Source organism: Triticum aestivum, chromosome 3D (genome assembly GCF_018294505.1).
Source record: "Triticum aestivum cultivar Chinese Spring chromosome 3D, IWGSC CS RefSeq v2.1, whole genome shotgun sequence".
Taxonomy (NCBI): Eukaryota; Viridiplantae; Streptophyta; class Magnoliopsida; order Poales; family Poaceae; genus Triticum; species Triticum aestivum.
This window is the reverse complement of record NC_057802.1, coordinates 8,426,152-8,445,632: the sequence shown is the minus strand read 5'-3', so window position 1 is coordinate 8,445,632 and position 19,481 is coordinate 8,426,152. Positions and strand designations below refer to the sequence as shown.

Genomic DNA, 19,481 nt, shown 5'->3' with positions numbered 1-19,481 from the left:
TCCAGATCCCGCTGTTGGTTATTGACCGGAGAGGCGTCTCGGTCATGTCTGCATGTCTCCCGAACCCGTAGGGTCTACACACTTAAGGTCCGGTGACGCTAGGGTTGTAGAGATATATGTATGCGGAAATCCGAAAGTTGTTCGGAGTCCCGGATGAGATCCCGGACGTCACGAGAGGTTCCGGAATGGTCCGGAGGTGAAGAATTATATATAGGAAGTCCAGTTTTGGCCACCGGGAAAGTTTCGGGGGTTATCGGTATTGTACCGGGACCACCGGAAGGGTCCCGGGGGTCCACCGGGTGGGGCCACCTGTCCCGGAGGGCCCCGTGGGCTGAAAGTGGAAGGGAACCAGCCCCTAGTGGGCTGGGGCGCCTCCTTGGGCCTCCCCCCATGCGCCTAGGGTTGGGAACCCTAGGGGGGGAGTTCCCCCTTGCCTTGGGGGGCAAGGCAACCCCTTCCCCCCCTTGGCCGCCGCCCCCCCCCCCCCAACCCTAGATGGGTTTTGGCCGGCTCCCCCCTCCCAAGGGGTCCTATAAATAGTGGGGGGGAGGGAGGGCAGCAAACACACAGCCTTTGGCGCCTCCCTCCTCCCCTACAACACCTCTCTCTCTCGCGCAGAAGCTCGGCGAAGCCCTGCCGAAGAGCCGCTACATCCACCACCACGCCGTCGTGCTGTTGGATCTCCATCAACCTCTCCTTCCCCCTTGCTGGATCAAGAAAGGAGGAGACGTCGCTGCACCGTACGTGTGTTGAACGCGGAGGTGCCGTACGTTCGGCACTCGGTCATCGGTGATTTGGATCACGGCGAGTACGACTCCGTCATCCACGTTCATTGGAACGCTTCCGCTCGCGATCTACAACAGTATGTAGATGCACTCCCTTCCCCTCGTTGCTAGTAGACTCCATAGATGCATCTTGGTGAGCGTAGGAAAATTTTAAAATTATGCTACGATTCCCAACAGTGGCATCATGAGCCAGGCCTATGCGTAGTTACTATGCACGAGTAGAACACAAAGAAGTTTTGGGCGTTGATGTTGCCAATTCTTCTTGCCGCTACTAGTCGTTTCTTGTTTCGGCGGCATTGTAGGATGAAGCGGCCCGGACCGACCTTACACGTACGCTTACGTGAGACAGGTTCCACCGACTGACATGCACTAGTTGCATAAGGTGGCTAGCGGGTGTCTGTCTCTCCTACTTTAGTCGGAACGGATTCGATGAAAAGGGTCCTTATGAAGGGTAAATAGAAATTGGCAAATCACGTTGTGGTCATACGTAGGTAAGAAATCGTTCTTGCTAGAAACCTACAAACCACGTAAAAACTTGCAACAACAATTAGAGGACGTCTAACTTGTTTTTTGCAGCAAGTGATATATGTGATATGATATGGCCAGAAGATGTGATGAATGATATATGTGATGTATGAGATTGATCATATTCTTGTAATAGGAATCACGACTTGCATGTCGATGAGTATGACAACCGGCAGGAGCCATAGGAGTTGTCTTTATTATTTTGCATGACCTGCGTGTCATTGAATAACGCCATGTAATTTACTTTACTTTGTTGCTAAACGGTTAGCCAAAGAAGTAGAAGTAATCGTTGGCGTGACAACTTCATGAAGACACAATGATGGAGATCATGATGATGGAGATCATGGTGTCATGCCGGTGACGAAGATGATCATGGTGCCCCAAAGATGGAGATCAAAGGAGCATGATGATATTGGCCATATCATGTCACTATTTGATTGCATGTGATGTTTATCATGTTTTTGCATCTTATTTGCTTAGAACGACGGTAGCAAGTAGGATGATCCCTTATAATAATTTCAAGAAAGTGTTCACCCTAACTGTGCACCGTTGCGAAGGTTCGTCGTTTCGAAGCACCACGTGATGATCGGGTGTGATAGATTCTTACGTTCGCATACAACGGGTGTTGACGAGCCTAGCATGTACAGACATGGCCTCGGAACACACGCAATACACTTAGGTTGACTTGACGAGCCTAGCATGTACAGACATGGCCTCGGAACACGGAGGACCGAAAGGTCGAGCATGAGTCGTATAGAAGATACGATCAACATGGAGATGTTCACCGATCTTGACTAGTCCGTCTCACGTGATGATCGGACACGGCCTAGTTGAGTTCGGATCATGTTTCACTTAGATAACTAGATGGATGTCTATCTGAGTGGGAGTTCATTAAATAATTTGATTATATGAACTTAATTATCATGAACTTAGTCTAAATCTTTACACTATGTACTGTAGATCAAATGACCCACGTTGTCCTCAATTTCAACGCGTTCCTAGAGAAAACCAAGCTGAAAGATGATGGCAGCAACTATACGGACTGGGTCCGGAACCTGAGGATCATCCTCATAGCAGCCAAGAAAGATTATGTCTTAGAAGCACCGCTAGGTGAAGCACCAATCCCTGAGAACCAAGACGTTATGAACGCTTGGCAGCAGCGTGCTGATGATTACTCCCTCGTTCAGTGCGGCATGCTTTACAGCTTAGAACCGGGTCTCCAAAAGCGTTTTGAGAAACATGGAGCATATGAGATGTTCGAGGAGCTGAAACTGGTTTTTCAAGCTCATGCCCGGGTCGAGAGATATGATGTCTCCGACAAGTTCTTCAGCTGTAAAATGGAGGAGAACAGTTCTGTTAGTGAGCACATACTCAGAATGTCTGGGTTGCACAACCGCTTGTCTCAGCTGGGAGTTAATCTCCCAGATGACGCGGTCATTGACAGAATCCTCCAGTCGCTTCCACCAAGCTACAAGAGCTTTGTGATGAACTACAATATGTAGGGGATGGAAAAGACCATTCCCGAGGTGTATTCAATGCTGAAATCAGCTGAGGTAGAGATCAGAAAAGAACATCAAGTGTTGATGGTGAATAAAACCACTAAGTTCAAGAAGGGCAAGGGTAAGAAGAACTTCAAGAAGGACGGCAAGGGAGTTGCCGCGCCCGGTAAGCCAGTTACCGGGAAGAAGTCAAAGAATGGACCCAAGCCCGAGACTGAGTGCTTTTATTGCAAGGGAAGTGGTCACTGGAAGCGGAATTGCCCCAAATATTTAGCGGACAAGAAGAAGGCCGGCAACACCCAAGGTATATGTGATATACAAGTAATTGATGTGTACCTTACCAGTACTCGTAGTAGCTCCTGGGTATTTGATACCGGTGCGGTTGCTCATATTTGTAACTCAAATCAGGAACTACGGAATAAACGGAGACTGGCAAAAGACGAGGTGACGATGCGCGTCGGGAATGGTTCCAAGGTCGATGTGATCGCCGTCGGCACGCTACCTCTGCATCTACCCACGGGATTAGTTATAAACCTCAATAATTGTTATTTAGTGCCAGCTTTGAGCATGAACATTGTATCTGGATCTCGTTTAATTCGAGATGGCTACTCATTTAAATCTGAGAATAATGGTTGTTCTATTTATTTGAGAGATATGTTTTATGGTCATGCCCCGCTGGTCAATGGTTTATTCTTGATGAATCTCGAACGTGATGCTACACATGTTCATAGTGTGAATACCAAAAGATGTAAAGTTGATAACGATAGTCCCACATACTTGTGGCACTGCCGCCTTGGTCACATTGGTGTCAAGCGCATGAAGAAGCTCCATGCAGATGGACTTTTGGAGTCTCTTGATTACGAATCATTTGACACGTGCGAACCATGCCTCATGGGTAAGATGACCAAGACTCCGTTCTCCGGAACAATGGAGCGAGCAACCAACTTATTGGAAATCATACATACCGATGTGTGCGGTCCAATGAGTGTTGAGGCTCGCGGAGGATATCGTTATGTTCTCACTCTCACTGATGATTTAAGTAGATATGGGTATGTCTACCTAATGAAACACAAGTCTGAAACCTTTGAAAAGTTCAAGGAATTTCAGAGTGAAGTCGAGAATCAACGTGACAGGAAAATAAAATTCTTACGATCAGATCGTGGTGGAGAATATTTAAGTCACGAATTTGGTACACACTTAAGGAAATGTGGAATAGTTTCACAACTCACGCCGCCTGGAACACCTCAGAGAAATGGTGTGTCCGAACGTCGTAATCGCACTCTATTGGATATGGTGCGATCTATGATGTCTCTTACCGATTTACCGCTCTCATTTTGGGGATATGCTTTAGAGACTGCCGCATTCACTTTAAATAGGGCACCGTCTAAATCCGTTGAGACGACACCGTATGAATTATGGTTTGGGAAGAAACCTAAGCTGTCGTTTCTAAAAGTTTGGGGATGCGATGCTTATGTCAAGAAACTTCAACCTGAAAAGCTCGAACCCAAATCGGAAAAATGCGTCTTCATAGGATACCCTAAGGAAACTATTGGGTATACCTTCTACCTCAGATCCGAAGGCAAGATCTTCGTTGCCAAGAACGGGTCCTTTCTAGAGAAGGAGTTTCTCTCGAAAGAATTGAGTGGGAGGAAAGTGGAACTTGATGAGGTGATAGTCACCCCTTCCGAACCGGAAAGTAGCGCAGCGCGGGAAAATGTTCCTGTGGTGCCTACACCGACTGGGGAGGAAGTTAATGATGATGATCATGAAACTTCAGATCAAGTTCCTGAACTTCGTAGGTCCACAAGGACACGTTCCGCACCAGAGTGGTACGGCAACCCTGTCTTGGAAATCATGTTGTTAGACAACGGTGAACCTTCGAACTATGAAGAAGCGATGGCGGGCCCGGATTCCGACAAATGGCTAGAAGCCATGAAATCCGAGATAGAATCCATGTATGAAAACAAAGTATGGACTTTGACTGACTTGCCCGATGAGCGGCGAGCCATAGAAAACAAATGGATCTTTAAGAAGAAGACAGACGCAGATGGTAATGTGACCATCTACAAAGCTCGACTTGTCGCTAAGGGTTATCGACAAGTTCAAGGGGTTGACTACGATGAGACTTTCTCACCCGTAGCGAAGCTGAAGTCCGTCCGAATCATGTTAGCAATTGCCGCATACTATGATTATGAGATATGGCAGATGGACGTCAAAACGGCATTCCTTAACGGCTTCCTTAAGGAAGAGTTGTATATGATGCAGCCGGAAGGTTTTGTCGATCCTAAGAATGCTAACAAAGTATGCAAGCTCCAGCGCTCAATCTATGGGCTGGTGCAAGCATCTCGGAGTTGGAACATTCGCTTTGATGAGATGATCAAAGCGTTTGGGTTTACACAGACTTATGGAGAAGCCTGTGTTTACAAGAAAGTGAGTGGGAGCTCTGTAGCATTTCTCATATTATATGTGGATGACATATTATTGATGGGAAATGATATAGAATTCTTGGAAAGTATAAAGGCCTATTTGAATAAGTGTTTTTCAATGAAGGACCTTGGAGAAGCTGCTTACATATTAGGCATCAAGATCTATAGAGATAGATCAAGACGCCTCATTGGTCTTTCACAGAGTACATACCTTGACAAGATATTGAAGAAGTTCAGTATGGATCAGTCCAAGAAGGGGTTCTTGCCTGTATTGCAAGGTGTGCAATTGAGCACGGCTCAATGCCCGACCACGGCAGAAGATATAGAAGAGATGAGTGTCATCCCCTATGCCTCGGCCATAGGGTCTATTATGTATGCCATGCTGTGTACCAGACCTGATGTAAACCTTGCCGTAAGTTTGGTAGGAAGGTACCAAAGTAATCCCGGCAAGGAACACTGGACAGCGGTCAAGAATATCCTGAAGTACCTGAAGAGGACTAAGGATATGTTTCTCGTTTATGGAGGTGACGAAGAGCTCGTCGTAAAGGGTTACGTCGATGCTAGCTTCGACACAGATCCGGATGACTCGAAGTCACAGACCGGATACGTGTATATTTTGAATAGAGGAGCAGTAAGCTGGTGCAGTTGCAAGCAAAGCGTCGTGGCGGGATCTACATGTGAAGCGGAATACATGGCAGCCTCGGAGGCAGCACAGGAAGCAGTCTGGATGAAGGAGTTCATTACCGACCTAGGGGTGATTCCCAATGCGTCGGGCCCAATGACTCTCTTCTGTGACAACACTGGAGCTATTGCCCTTGCGAAGGAGCCCAGGTTTCACAGGAAGACCAGGCATATCAAGCGTCGCTTCAACTCCATTCGTGAAAGTGTTCAAAATGGAGACATAGATATTTGTAAAGTACACACGGACCTGAATGTAGCAGATCCGTTGACTAAACCTCTCCCTAGGGCAAAACATGATCAACACCAGGACGCAATGGGTGTTCGATTCATCACAATGTAACTAGATTATTGACTCTAGTGCAAGTGGGAGACTGTTGGAAATATGCCCTAGAGGCAATAATAAATGGTTATTATTATATTTCTGTGTTCATGATAATAGTCTTTTATTCATGCTATAATTGTATTGTCCGGAAATCGTAATACATGTGTGAATACATAGACCACAACCTGTCCCTAGTAAGCCTCTAGTTGACTAGCTCGTTGATCAACAGATAGTCATGGTTTCCTGACTATGGACATAGGATGTCATTGATAACGGGATCACATCATTAGGAGAATGATGTGATGGACAAGACCCAACTTAAGCATAGCATAAAAGATCGTGTAGTTTCGTTTGCTAGTGCTTTTCCAATGTCAAGTATCTTTTCCTTAGACCATGAGGTCGTGCAACTCCCGGATACCGTAGGAGTGCTTTGGGTGTGCCAAACGTCACAACGTAACTGGGTGACTATAAAGGTGCATTACGGGTATCTCCGAAAGTGTCTGTTGGGTTGGCACGGATCGAGACTGGGATTTGTCACTCCGTGTAAACGGAGAGGTATCTCTGGGCCCACTCGGTAATGCATCATCATAATGAGCCCAATGTGACTAAGGCGTTAGTCACGGGATCATGCATTGCGGTACGAGTAAAGAGACTTGCCGGTAACGAGATTGAACTAGGTATTGGGATACCGACGATCGAATCTCGGGCAAGTAACATACCGATTGACAAAGGGAATTGCATACGGATTGATTGAATCCTCGACACCGTGGTTCACCCGATGATATCATCGTGGAACATGTGGGAGCCAACATGGGTATCCAGATCCCGCTGTTGGTTATTGACCGGAGAGGCGTCTCGGTCATGTCTGCATGTCTCCCGAACCCGTAGGGTCTACACACTTAAGGTCCGGTGACGCTAGGGTTGTAGAGATATATGTATGCGGAAATCCGAAAGTTGTTCGGAGTCCCGGATGAGATCCCGGACGTCACGAGAGGTTCCGGAATGGTCCGGAGGTGAAGAATTATATATAGGAAGTCCAGTTTTGGCCACCGGGAAAGTTTCGGGGGTTATCGGTATTGTACCGGGACCACCGGAAGGGTCCCGGGGGTCCACCGGGTGGGGCCACCTGTCCCGGAGGGCCCCGTGGGCTGAAAGTGGAAGGGAACCAGCCCCTAGTGGGCTGGGGCGCCTCCTTGGGCCTCCCCCCATGCGCCTAGGGTTGGGAACCCTAGGGGGGGGAGTTCCCCCTTGCCTTGGGGGGCAAGGCAACCCCTTCCCCCCCTTGGCCGCCGCCCCCCCCCCCCAACCCTAGATGGGTTTTGGCCGGCTCCCCCCTCCCAAGGGGTCCTATAAATAGTGGGGGGAGGGAGGGCAGCAAACACACAGCCTTTGGCGCCTCCCTCCTCCCCTACAACACCTCTCTCTCTCGCGCAGAAGCTCGGCGAAGCCCTGCCGAAGAGCCGCTACATCCACCACCACGCCGTCGTGCTGTTGGATCTCCATCAACCTCTCCTTCCCCCTTGCTGGATCAAGAAAGGAGGAGACGTCGCTGCACCGTACGTGTGTTGAACGCGGAGGTGCCGTACGTTCGGCACTCGGTCATCGGTGATTTGGATCACGGCGAGTACGACTCCGTCATCCACGTTCATTGGAACGCTTCCGCTCGCGATCTACAACGGTATGTAGATGCACTCCCTTCCCCTCGTTGCTAGTAGACTCCATAGATGCATCTTGGTGAGCGTAGGAAAATTTTAAAATTATGCTACGATTCCCAACAAGGGCTACTACCGCCCTAGCGGTAGTACCGCTCCTTGGAGCGGTAGTACCGCTCGGTGCGGGCTGTGACCATAACGGTTGGATTTTTCCCCACCTATAAATGGGGGTCTTCTTCTTCAATGAACCTTATCCTTTGAGCTCGTGTTCTTCCCCCATTGTTGACCTTCTTCGAGCTTGCTAACTCTCAATCCCTCCATGGATTCTTACTAGTTTTTGAGGGAAAAGAGAGAGGAGATCTAGATTCACATTTCCATCAATCACTTTCTCCTCTATGTGAGGGGAACCCCTTGGATCTAGATCTTGGAGTTCTTGGTGTTCTCCTTCTTGTTCTTCCTCTCATTTTCCTCCCTAGCATTAGTTGCTTCGGTGGGATTTGAGAGAGAAGGACTTGGCACTCCGTGTGCCCTTGCCATTCCATTTGGTGCATCGGTTTGAGTTCTCCACGGTGATACATGGAAGTTACAAGTTGAGAAGCTTATTACTCTTGGGTGCTTGGTAACCTTGAGCTTGTTCCTCTTGGGTGCTTGGGCGCCCTAGACGGTTGGTGGTATTCGGAGCTCAATCATTATGGTGTAAAGCTCCGGGCAAGCGTCGGGGTATCCAATTAGGTTGTGGAGATCGCCCCGAGCAATTTGACGGGTTCCGGTGACCGCCCCCAAGGGTTGCCAAAGTGTACGGGTTCGGTGACCGCCCCTAAGGGTTGCCATTTGTACGGGTTCGGTGACCGCCCTCAAGGGTCCCTTAGTGGAATCACGGCATCTTGCATTGTGCGAGGGCGTGAGGAGATTACGGTGGCCCTAGTGGCTTCTTGGGGAGCATTGTGCCTCCACACCGCTTCAAACGGAGATTAGCATCCGCAAGGGTGTGAACTTCGAGATACATCGTCGTCTCCGCGTGCCTCGGTTATCCCGTACCCGAGCCCTTTACTTATGCACTTTACTTTGTGATAGCCATATTGTTTCTTGTCATGTATCTTGCTATCATCTAAGTAGTTTTTCTTGCTTAGCATAAGTTGTTGGTGCACATAGGTGAGCCTACTTGTTGTAGGTTTTGTGCTTGACAAATTAACCGCTAGGTTTATTCCGCATTTGTTCAAGCCTCAACCGTAATTATTTTAAAGCGCCTATTCACCCCCCAGGCGACATCCATGATCTTTCACTGGGGACGCCGGCATTTACTTTTTGCATGCACAGGCCCACTTGCCAGCCCCTCTCTCTCCTCTTTCCTCTTCTTTCTCTCTTTTCTCTCTCCTCTCTCCTCTCCTTTTCCTTCCACCACCTACCGCACACAGCTCGCGCAGCGGGATGCAGCCCCGATGCCTCCCTCGCCTGGCGTCGCCGGCCACGCCCGACATCTCCCCGGAGGAGCCGCAAACGGCCGACCCCGGCCCCAGCCTCCGTTTCTCTGCTGCGGTTTGCCTGAAGGTGTTCTCCATCAGTCCACGTATAGCTGCCTCCTCCTCCTCTGCCCCCCCCCCCCCCGCTGCCTCCTCCTCTACCGAGGTCTACCCCACCGTCGCGGCCTCCTCCTCACCGCCGCACGCCAGGGGGTGCGCCTCCGCGGCCTCCTCTCGCCGCCGCATGCCAGGGGGCGCGCCTCCGCGGCCTTCTATCGCCCTCCCCCTCGCCGGTGACGCCCAAGACCTCGCCGTCCGCTTGCTCGCCGTCGTGGCCGAGGCGCACCACCAGTGGGGCTACTCGTGGGAGATGGAGCAGGTGACGGCGGCGGTGCACGCCTTCACCACCTACGACGCTGCCGTGCCTGTGCCGGTGCGGCAGATGACGGCCATCTCCAGCCTGGCATCCATGGACGAGGACGTGCGCAACGGCGTGGAGGACGCGCAGGCGTCGTTGGTGATCGTGCCCTTCCACAAGGAGCAGCGCTACAACAGGCGCATGGTGTCGCATCGCGACGGTGACGGCCGGTGGCAGCTGAACCAGCGCATCCTGCAGCGCGCGCGGTGCACCGTGGGGATCCTGATGGAGCGGCGCCTCCCCAGCATCAGCATCAGCGCCAGCGCCGCGCCGACGCCGGAGCGCGACCTCGAGGAGGAGAGGTCGTTGCAGCACCAGGTTGTGGCGGTGTTCCTGAGGGGGGTGGACGACCGGGAGGCGGTGGCGTACACGACGCGGCTGTCGGCGCACCCGTCAGTGAGCGTGTCCGTGTCCCGGTTCATGCTGCCGGTGGAGTTGCGGACGAGGAGGGAGGAGAGAGCGGCCGCTAGGAGGAGGAGGAGGAGCGTGAGGCACTGGCCATGGCGGCGGAGAAGACGACCAAGAAGTGGAGGAGGAAGCGGGCGAACGATGAGGCGTGGCTGGGGGCTCAACTACTCGGAAAAATGCCCCCCCCCCCCCCCCTCCCCCTCCCCAAGAGCTAAATTAGCGCAGACAGATTTTGATCCGGCGCAAAAAACATCCCTGGGGGCACAATGGATGGAGATGCTCTAAACCTTTGCTACGACGAAGATTGGAGCGATGCCATCCCTTGCATTAGTTTTTTCCGATACCCCTCAATTTTTTTTTCTGATAGGAATTTTCTCTTTTTTTTTCTTACTTTTTCCTTTATTTTTCTTGCGGGGCTCCTTTTTCTTTCCTTTTGCATGATGAACAGATGCTGATATTATTTTATTTTATTTGCGAGTGGAAAACATATGCTGATATGACCTATACACGGCAGGATAGGTCAAATAGCTTGTTCATACACATGTATATATTGGGCAGGGATACGAAGATTGTGTCGCGCACCGATGCACGTCATGGAACAGACAAGTCAAATACCAATGGAATACTAGCACCGCGCACAGATTTGCCAATTGATCTGGGCATGTTTCTTTTCCTCTCAGGGATAGGAGAACCTTCCAAACAATGGTATTCGGATTTGCTTCACGTACGTACGGTGTTTAAATTATTATAATTCCAAGCTGATGATTCGGTTGGTGGTGCATCAATGCATCATTGTGATCGATGATTATGTATGCATCATGGCATGATGAAAAACAAAAGGGAGAGAAAAAGCGAGTGATGCGTGTATGGCTTGCACATCCATCCTTGTGTCCGCCTGCATTCCTCCAGCCACCAAAGAACGATAATTAGTCAGGGGAGACAGCACGAGCACCTACGTTGGGAGATTCTTCTACTACGCTTTTTATAAAGCGAAATTTGGAACTACGTATGATGCATTTGGATCCAAATGGTTCCTTATTTTGTTCTGAGGCTCCAGCACAATACCACTCCTCCAAGTATTATATCTTCTCCACGAGTCCACAGTAACTGGTTGGCGCTGCATCAACATCAGGCCTTGCCTGTACGTGCCTGAAGATCGGAAACTGACGGAGGAATCACAGCTTGGAGCCGTGGACCGATCCATCCATTACGGCCGGCGGCCACGCCAGACCAGTAGAGAGGGACAAATCCGCATGTGTTTCAAAATGATGAATTCACTGCAGGGTTTCAGGATGCAGTCCCCCCCCCCCCCCCCCCCCCCCCCCCCCCCCCCCCCCCCGAAACGCGCCAAACGAGTCGTCTTCCGCTCAAATTTTGGTAGTATCTTCTCTTATATTGATTTTTAGAGCTTTCTTTTCTTTCTCTTTTGTGATTTGGACGTGTTGGAAATGGAAGCTTCCGCTGTTTGGCCCTTTGGTGCATGCACGCCCATTTGACTAGCTGACGTCTACGTACGCATGGTGTAGTTGGTCTAGCTAGAACCGGAAAATTTACTGAAGAAAATTGAGATATTAGTGTTTTGATTGAAGAAAAGACCATGACCAGCAATTCCAGACGCGTGGCAAAGAGATGAGAAGAGGAGCATGGTCCTCCACTATGTGCATACACCGGTGGCGTGCCCCGGGATTTAGTAGGGAGGGAGGGAGGTAGGGGAGAACATGGCTGGGTCATGGTCTTGCATCAACCCCACACCCAAATACACATGGAATCTTTAACTATACTAACTTGGCAATAAAGAGGGAGGGTGCACTATTTGTTTATACAGTATTATTAAGCATTTCACGATTTTTTGTAGTATTCTCCTACTTAATTTGCTGAAAAAATTTATACATTGCTTTCCTATGAATCGTATGATATCTATTTTTATTTGCTGCTGATGAAATTTGAGTGAATTCTGGTTTTTACCCCCTATTTTGAAATTTTTGACACTAATTACCCCATTTAGCCGGATTTCATCCGCTTTACCCCATTTAACAAAAGTGCTGACACAATTTACCCTCATTAAAAATTTATGAGCGTTCTGACCGATGGGTCCCAATTGTAAGATCCAGTTTCATGCCACATCGGCGTGTTTTTTCCTGATGGTTTTTCTGCACACCGAATCACATCACCTAGATTCTCCCAACCGGCCAAGCTAGATATGATCGCACTAGAGCATCTCGCAGCGCCCGATGGCCAAGTCGCCCAGGTCGGGCCGCACCACACTGGCCTCCATTATTCACGGCATGTGTCGCTAGCATTTCAATCACACGCACGATCCTGCCCTAGTCTGGCCTAATACTACTGCCCCCTTCATTGGGAGGGGGTAGGACGACGACATAGGCGATGAGCGGCAGGCAAGACTTCAAGGCGTGGCACTGGGGATCGACAGAGCGAGGGGTAGCCATTATGGCAATATTCTCCCCTCCCATGCATGGCATCATTCTCTGTTTCTCACCCTTGGTGGTTTGGCTTTTCGTGGCATTTTTCTCAATCCGGGATGCATATTAGATAGGTTTGGGCTACTTGTTTCTGATTAGAAGAAGTATTGTGATGAGATAACAGTACTTGATCAGTGTGGCATATTCCCATTGAAGAAACTATAGGAGAATTCTTACTCATATAACCTGAAATCATGTATGTTTTTCTTTAGTATTATCATATATGACCTTAAGTATGCATGATTCTGTGGATCGGATTTAAAGTGGTGTAGATATACTACTCCCTCCGTTGCAAAATAAATGACTCAACTTTGTACTGAAGTTAGTACAAAGTCGAGTCACTTATTTTGGACCGAGGGAGTACTTCATTAACTTTGATGCATGTACATATCTGAATACCTAGTGAAGCATGAACTAGTTAAGTGATGTTTTAGAAGTTCCTTTCCTGTTGTAGCTAGCAAAGAACAGTGCTATGCAAATGATACTATGGACACGAATTATGGAAGACAAAACAATCAAGCCATCCATGCATGGCAACGCACGGACACTCGCCGATAAATAGGGCCATCGTGCAATGGTCGTGCAAGCTATTTGTCGTGTGCACTCCAGTTTCAGGTAGCAAATACGTTGACCGGTAGAGAGTTAGTATATCTTTCCCAAGCTGCTCTGGTGTGATCATATCGAGTCTAGGCGGTCGGAAGAAGCTAGGGCCATGCGGTTCGGCTTGCAGAAAAATCATCATGAAAAAACCCGCCCACGTGGCATGCCAGCTGGACCTTGCAATTGGAACCCATCGGTTTGAATGCTCACAAAATTTTAAACCGGATAAATTATGGCAACACTTCTGCTAAATAGGGTAAACCAGATGAAATCCCGCTAAATGAGCAATTAGTGTCAAAAATGTCAAAAAAAGGGTAAAACCCGGAATTCACTCTTTTTTGTTCAATCCCCACCACTGAAAGTTGAGATTCGAAAAAGGACACGTACCTACGTGTGTCAGGTCACTTAGTCGAGTAGCTGGTTGACTGATTTATGTACTTGGTCACTTTTTCAGCACCCCCTAGCATACCTAGCTGGTCGTTTGGCGGTACTTTGGATTTTACTCCCTCCGTTCCTAAATATTTGTCTTTCTAGAGATTTCAATAAATGACTACATACGGAGCAAAATGAGTGAATCCACACTCTAAAATATGTCTATATACATCCGTATGTGATAGTTCATTTAAAATCTCTAAAAAGACAAATATTTAGGAACAGAGGGAGTAGCAAACTAATTTATGTACTTGCAACCAAGGGCACGCATGCAACCTAAAAAGGTCGCTTTGGAGAGAGAAAGATCGAAAGAAGTACTACTAAGCCAGTGATCAGGATGATATGACGGTGATCGCCGACCTAAATCAATTAGCATTTTTTCTCCTACGACTTGTCTTCCTCTCTGATCGCATTCCAGGGCCACCGTACCGATTATAGCTAGCTAGGGAAACTATCAACAAGGCTATCGGCCTGCCCTACACCGCACGGAGAAAGGTATAGTAGCTTCTCCCACAATGCATGTTCAGATCCCGTTGCCGGCCTTTACAAAGGAAGCTGTCCGAGGGGGGCATGGAGTTTCTACACCCAATAATTACATCCACGGAAGACAATGGACTTTTACGGGCTCCCTTCACACTAAATTAACTCCTCCTCCCGATTTTTAGGGGAGTGGGTCCCTCCACCGGCTTTGCTACACACACGGACTAATACGGGCTTTACGAGGTTTGGCGCCCACCCCCACCAGTTAGAATAGGGGGCCCCGGTTAATTAGGAGGGAAGGTTAATTAGCCCAATTAAATAAGGACAAATCAGCTGATCCGTAAAGGCCTGTGAATTTGTTCCGTGTGTGTAGCATTTTTGGTCCCTCCACCCTCCCTAATCCATTCAGAAAGGTCCAACTAACATCAGTCCGTAAACTCTGTAAAAAATAGCCCATGAACCTAGCACCACTCTTCTACATCCGGTCTCAAATGCTTCTGGTGTGAACAGTAAAAACTATAATTTTGTTTAAATTTTCTTGGCGTACGTTATGAAATATTTTTTGCACATGTAAAATTTCATCACAAAAACACATTGGTGGAAGACGTAGTAAAAGAAAGTTGATACTCAGAAAAAGTTACTTTCAAACGCATTTTCGAGGACCAGCTAGACACGTACTGCTACTGAAATTATGGACGCGAACTCCGTTAGGGCATGTACAATGCATAGCCTCAGGATGATGCCTCGCATGCCATGTAGGATCGGATGTTAGGAAAAATAGGTTCGGATAGGGAAGCGGGGTCCTCTGCAGGAGGCGGGTGCTTGAAGAGAAAAAAATATGGTCCGGTGCATAGAGTAGAAAAAATTAAAGTGAAAAGTAGGGATGCATGTGTAATATGAGTCTACTTTATATTCTTTGATAAGATCTACTAATAGTAGCTTGCATTAGGGAGAAAAAAACAATATAAATGCCTCAATCTACTTTTTATCATGAGCATCTGTATTCATATGTCAGCATTGTACGTGCCCTTACAGTGTGCAAGAAGGCTACGTGTGAGCCGACCGCGCGGAAGGAAAACTCAAAGCGCTGGCTGGCTGGCATATGACGGCAAAACATGTGACATATGAGATACCCAGCTTTGCCAAGCTTCCTAAGACGTAGTAAGAGCATCTACAATCGGATCTCTTAAACCCGCCTCATACGCCCGGTCAATGCCCAATCGCAAAAATCTAACCCAAACGGACGCCTCGAACGGGCCACAAACGCCCGGGCTGACCGGCACCCCTCATATCCAGCCCAAATATAAGGCGGATATGGGTGGGCACGCCCGCTGACCACGTTGCAGGTCGTAGCGGTCCCACCTGCAGCGACCGAAGCTCCTCCGTGTCCCACCTGCAGCGACTGAAGCTCCTCCATCTCTCATCGGTGCTACCAAATTTTAGTCCTACATCGCCGGGTGAGGCGGATGCCGCACGACTTAAATAGCTACGCCAGCGGATGGCGGCAAGCTTGGTTGTTGTAGTGTAGGTCTATCAATTCTCGCATGTGTGACTGAGATAAATTTGACACTAGATTGCATTTCATTGACTGATGACTGTTCTTCGAGTGTCAAGTTTGTCTCGATCATATACGTTGATACCTCTACTATAATGACAGTAGATTTTTATTTTATTTTGATGCATAGACAGATAGTGATTAAAAAAAGCCGACACCAATGTTCTCTGTGTGAAGGAGATAGACCCTCACTATAAATCTTCTATGTGATAAAGATAGAAAATTCATAGTAAGAGTCCATATCCTTAACAAAGGATGCAATGATGTCAGAAGTTTATTCCTTCTGAGCGGCCCGGATATTTAAACTGGTTGACTAGCTCATCAGTCAGGGAGGTGGGACTAATACGGGTGTGAAAATGTTAAGTAAGAGCAATTTTCGGTGCCCAACTGGCCCAAGATAGACATGATGATCGACGTGCATGTCCCTGCATGTAACAGATGTTTTGAAAATAGAATACGTGGTTCTAAATTGTAAAATTTGAGACACATCCGGTCACTGTCGGGCGCGTCCACTAACGTCCGCGGGCATTCGAGGGTCCATATTTGCAACCTTCCGCTGTAGATGCTCTAAGAGGATAATGTAGTCGGCCGTCAACATTTAATCTGGCAGACTGAAAAATGAAAAATAATGGAAGTATGTGTGTATACATATACATGATGCATATACGGTATATTCATTCATTCTAGCTATGTCGGACTACTGCACGAGGTAGTTGCCGAGCGCCTGCTGGAGCACGCCGCGGAACCGGCCGAGGTCGAGGGTGATGTTCTGGCCGTCCATGAGCGTCCGGCGCATGAACCCGAAGCCCTTCTTGTGCAGCGACGTCGGGTCGGTGAAGATCTTGTGTCCCCTCGGGTACTTGTCCTTGAGCGAGCTCTCCTCCACGCCGATCTCGTACTGCACGTACCGGAGCCCCATGGCCTCCGCCGGGTCGCCGTAGTCCATGCGGGCGATCCACTGCAGCCCGCCCCACGGCACCACCTGCACCATCGTCGCTCCCGGCGCCAGGAACATCATGTTGGTCAGTCCGGCGCCGTGCACGCCCAGCAGCACGTCGGCGGAGTTGATCTCCGCCCCGACCCGCGAGATGGAGTCACCCACGTCCGACTCGCTCACCGCCGCCTCGAACCCGGCCTCCTCCGCCACGCGCATCATGTCGCCCAGGTTCAGCAGGATGCGCGTCCGGTGCCGCGCGATGATCAGCAGCCGGGGCTTGCGGCCCGTGCCGTCGGCGAGCCGGGTGGGCGCGTCGCGGGGCAGGGAGAGCGCGCGCCGGATGAACCGGGTGAAGTCCGGCGTCGCGAGGCCGTCCGGGCTGCGGTTGCGCTCGATGATGAGCTCCCGGTGCGCGCGGAGGCTCACCACCGCGTGCCGGAAGCAGTGCGTCTCTCCCTTAGCGGCCGCCGCGGCGAGGTCCAGCGGCGCGTGGCGAGAGAGCTCGCGGAGGAGCTTGTCGTACTTGACAAGCCACCAGGGCGCCACGTTCGCCATCACCAGCTGCACGTCGCCGCGGTACCGGTGCACCGTGTTGTAGAGCGGGACCAGCACGTCCGAGAAGTCGTGGAAGATGTTGCCCGTGTACCCGCCGATCGAGAACGTCACCGCCGGCACGCTGTGCGTCCTCGTGCACTGCGGTGGCGGGGGCGTCGACGAAGAGGACGTCGTCCGCACGGTGATCTCGGGGACGCGGCCCATGCATGTCTGGTCGCCCTTGCGCGGGTACGGCCGCACCTTGTGCGACTGCGCGGCTGTCGCGGCGTCGACGACCACGACGAACGACGACGCGTTGGCGTCCATGCGGATGTCGCCGGTGAAGTCGCAGACGTCGCTGCGGCGGTCGGAGAAGTCGCACAGCGGCGGCAGAGGCTGCTGGTCCCGGGCGGCACCTGTACAAGCATGACGCACCCCACGTTCGTTAATCAGTTCGTTAAATAATGCGGCACATGCTACCAATTAAATGCGATTGCCACGTACGTTCCGGTTCCGGCGTCTCGAACCTCCCCGGCGTCGGCAGCTGCTGCTGCTCCGTCGTCTCCGGCTCGGCCTGGAGCTTCATCATCCGGCCGCCGGCCTTACGGGTCTCCCCCTCTGGAAAAACAAAACGTGCAGAGACCATAGGTAACGTTGCGCGTGTCACGTCAAAGTGTCAATTGGATTTTGGAATTCTCCATGTCGTGCTGAACGACCGTGCGTGCACGATGGGTTCGGTTGGCCGGTTAGTTGGTCTGTTACCTGGCATTGGCAGCAGCTGGTCCTGGTCGTGCCGAGTAGTCGTCGTAGGCGTCGGCGTCGGCTCCACGGCCGGACGTGCGGTGATCGCGGCGGCCGTGATCGGCACGGCGTCGTCGCGGACCACCTCCTCCGTCGCACCTGCCAGCGCCAGTTCGGTTAACACGTCGACGTCTCGCACACTCCCAAATTTATTGGCGTCATTTTCGCCCGCGTCGTGGGCTCGTGTCGATGCCACGTTTTCAGTTCGTCCCGCGCACGAACGAACGTACCTGGTGTAGCGTCCTCGCCGGCGCCGTGGCCTTGCTCTGCCTCCTCCTGCTCTGCCCTCTCGGCGGCGACGGCGCTGCTCTCCTGGATTATCACCGTGTCCTTAACCCCTGCGATTGCGATAAGTAGAAGGAAATTAACACCATGCAGACAAGAGTGGTCGTTGTGGCCGGCAAAATACAGTACGATTTATGATACTCAGTTGGCTGCTACGTACATTCCGTCTCTGTCTTTTCGCCGGCGCTCTGCTCCGGCTGCCGGCCAAGGGCGTCTCCCAGCTTTGGCGCGACGTCCACCAGGAAATCCCGGCCCAAGCCACGGGGCGAGGAGGAGGAGGACTTGACGGTCTTGATGGCCGACGTCGCCGGCGTGCTCCGCGGTTCCTCCAACCACGCCATCTTGGGGCTCACTGCACGCACCGTAGTCTTCCTCAGTTTCATACGAGTAACTCAGAGAGCAACCGTGAATTGAAAAAGAAGCATGGCCGGAGCAGCGAGCAATGCCGGATGGAGACGTGTACTCACGTGTGTCGAAGACGGTGGCCTCGGGGCGGGTGGAGAGGAGGAAGGTGACGGAGATGAGGAAGCAGCCGACGACGATGGACAGCAGCCGGAACCGCTGCGACTCGAACCGCACGCCGCCCAAGCCCTGCTGCTTCATACTCGCCGGACAACCACCGCTCGGAGCTCCTCTAGCTAGCTCGCCGGCCGTGGCATGCAAGGGCCAACCAGCCAGCTAGCAAAACGGCTTGATGTGAACGGGCATGCAGCTTGGTAATGGAGGAAAGTAGGCGAGCGTGGTAGCCAGCGGGCAGCCTCTATTTGAGAAGAAAATGGGGTGGCTGCTTATAAGTATTATCTTGCTGCTTGTGCGGCTGCCCCGTGGAACAAGGCAAGCACCAATAATACCGACAACGCAACTGCTGGAAAGAGGACAAACTAATTAAGGTACAAAAACGATTATTCAGTTTGTAGCAGAGTATACTCTTCGTAGTAGTAGTAGTATTTACTGAAGAATAGCAGATACGAAGAAAAAGATGTATGTACACCACAGCCGTTCCAAAAATGGGTAGAGAGCGTGTGCTCAAAATTTCATCAAGTTCGACCACGAACAAATAAAAATAGATATCATACGATTTTGTCATCATAGTGTACCAAGTAAATTGCACAAAACCACCACAATGAGGGCTAGGTTAGCAGAAATCATGACTTTACATTTTTCTTGGCAGAAAACACCATGTCTATCGTAAACATTTTGC

General features: G+C 50.3%; 1 protein-coding gene across 1 annotated transcript; it reads right to left on the bottom strand.

Annotated features, from left to right (window-relative positions):
* Positions 1 to 16,263: 16,263 nt before the first annotated feature.
* On the bottom strand, positions 16,264 to 19,068 carry LOC123076839 (alpha-1,3-arabinosyltransferase XAT3). Its single transcript, XM_044498984.1, has 6 exons — positions 18,748 to 19,068; positions 18,441 to 18,632; positions 18,226 to 18,333; positions 17,957 to 18,094; positions 17,699 to 17,812; positions 16,264 to 17,610 (listed from the first exon to the last, which is right to left on the bottom strand). The coding sequence occupies exons 1-6, from the start codon at positions 18,881 to 18,883 to the stop codon at positions 16,421 to 16,423; spliced, it is 1,878 nt and encodes a 625-aa protein (XP_044354919.1). The 5' UTR covers positions 18,884 to 19,068; the 3' UTR covers positions 16,264 to 16,420.
* Positions 19,069 to 19,481: the final 413 nt, after the last annotated feature.

What these genes read in the sequence shown, in the direction of transcription:
- LOC123076839 (XM_044498984.1), bottom strand. Translation starts at nt 18,883, where the DNA reads ATGAAGCAGCAGGGCTTGGGCGGCGTGCGGTTCGAGTCGCAGCGGTTC. An exon ending in CGGCGAGGACGCTACACCAG is followed by an intron (nt 18,095 to 18,225) that starts GTACGTTCGTTC and finishes TGGCGCTGGCAG; the next exon opens with GTGCGACGGAGGAGGTGGTC. An exon ending in CCAGCTGCTGCCAATGCCAG is followed by an intron (nt 17,813 to 17,956) that starts GTAACAGACCAA and finishes TTGTTTTTCCAG; the next exon opens with AGGGGGAGACCCGTAAGGCC.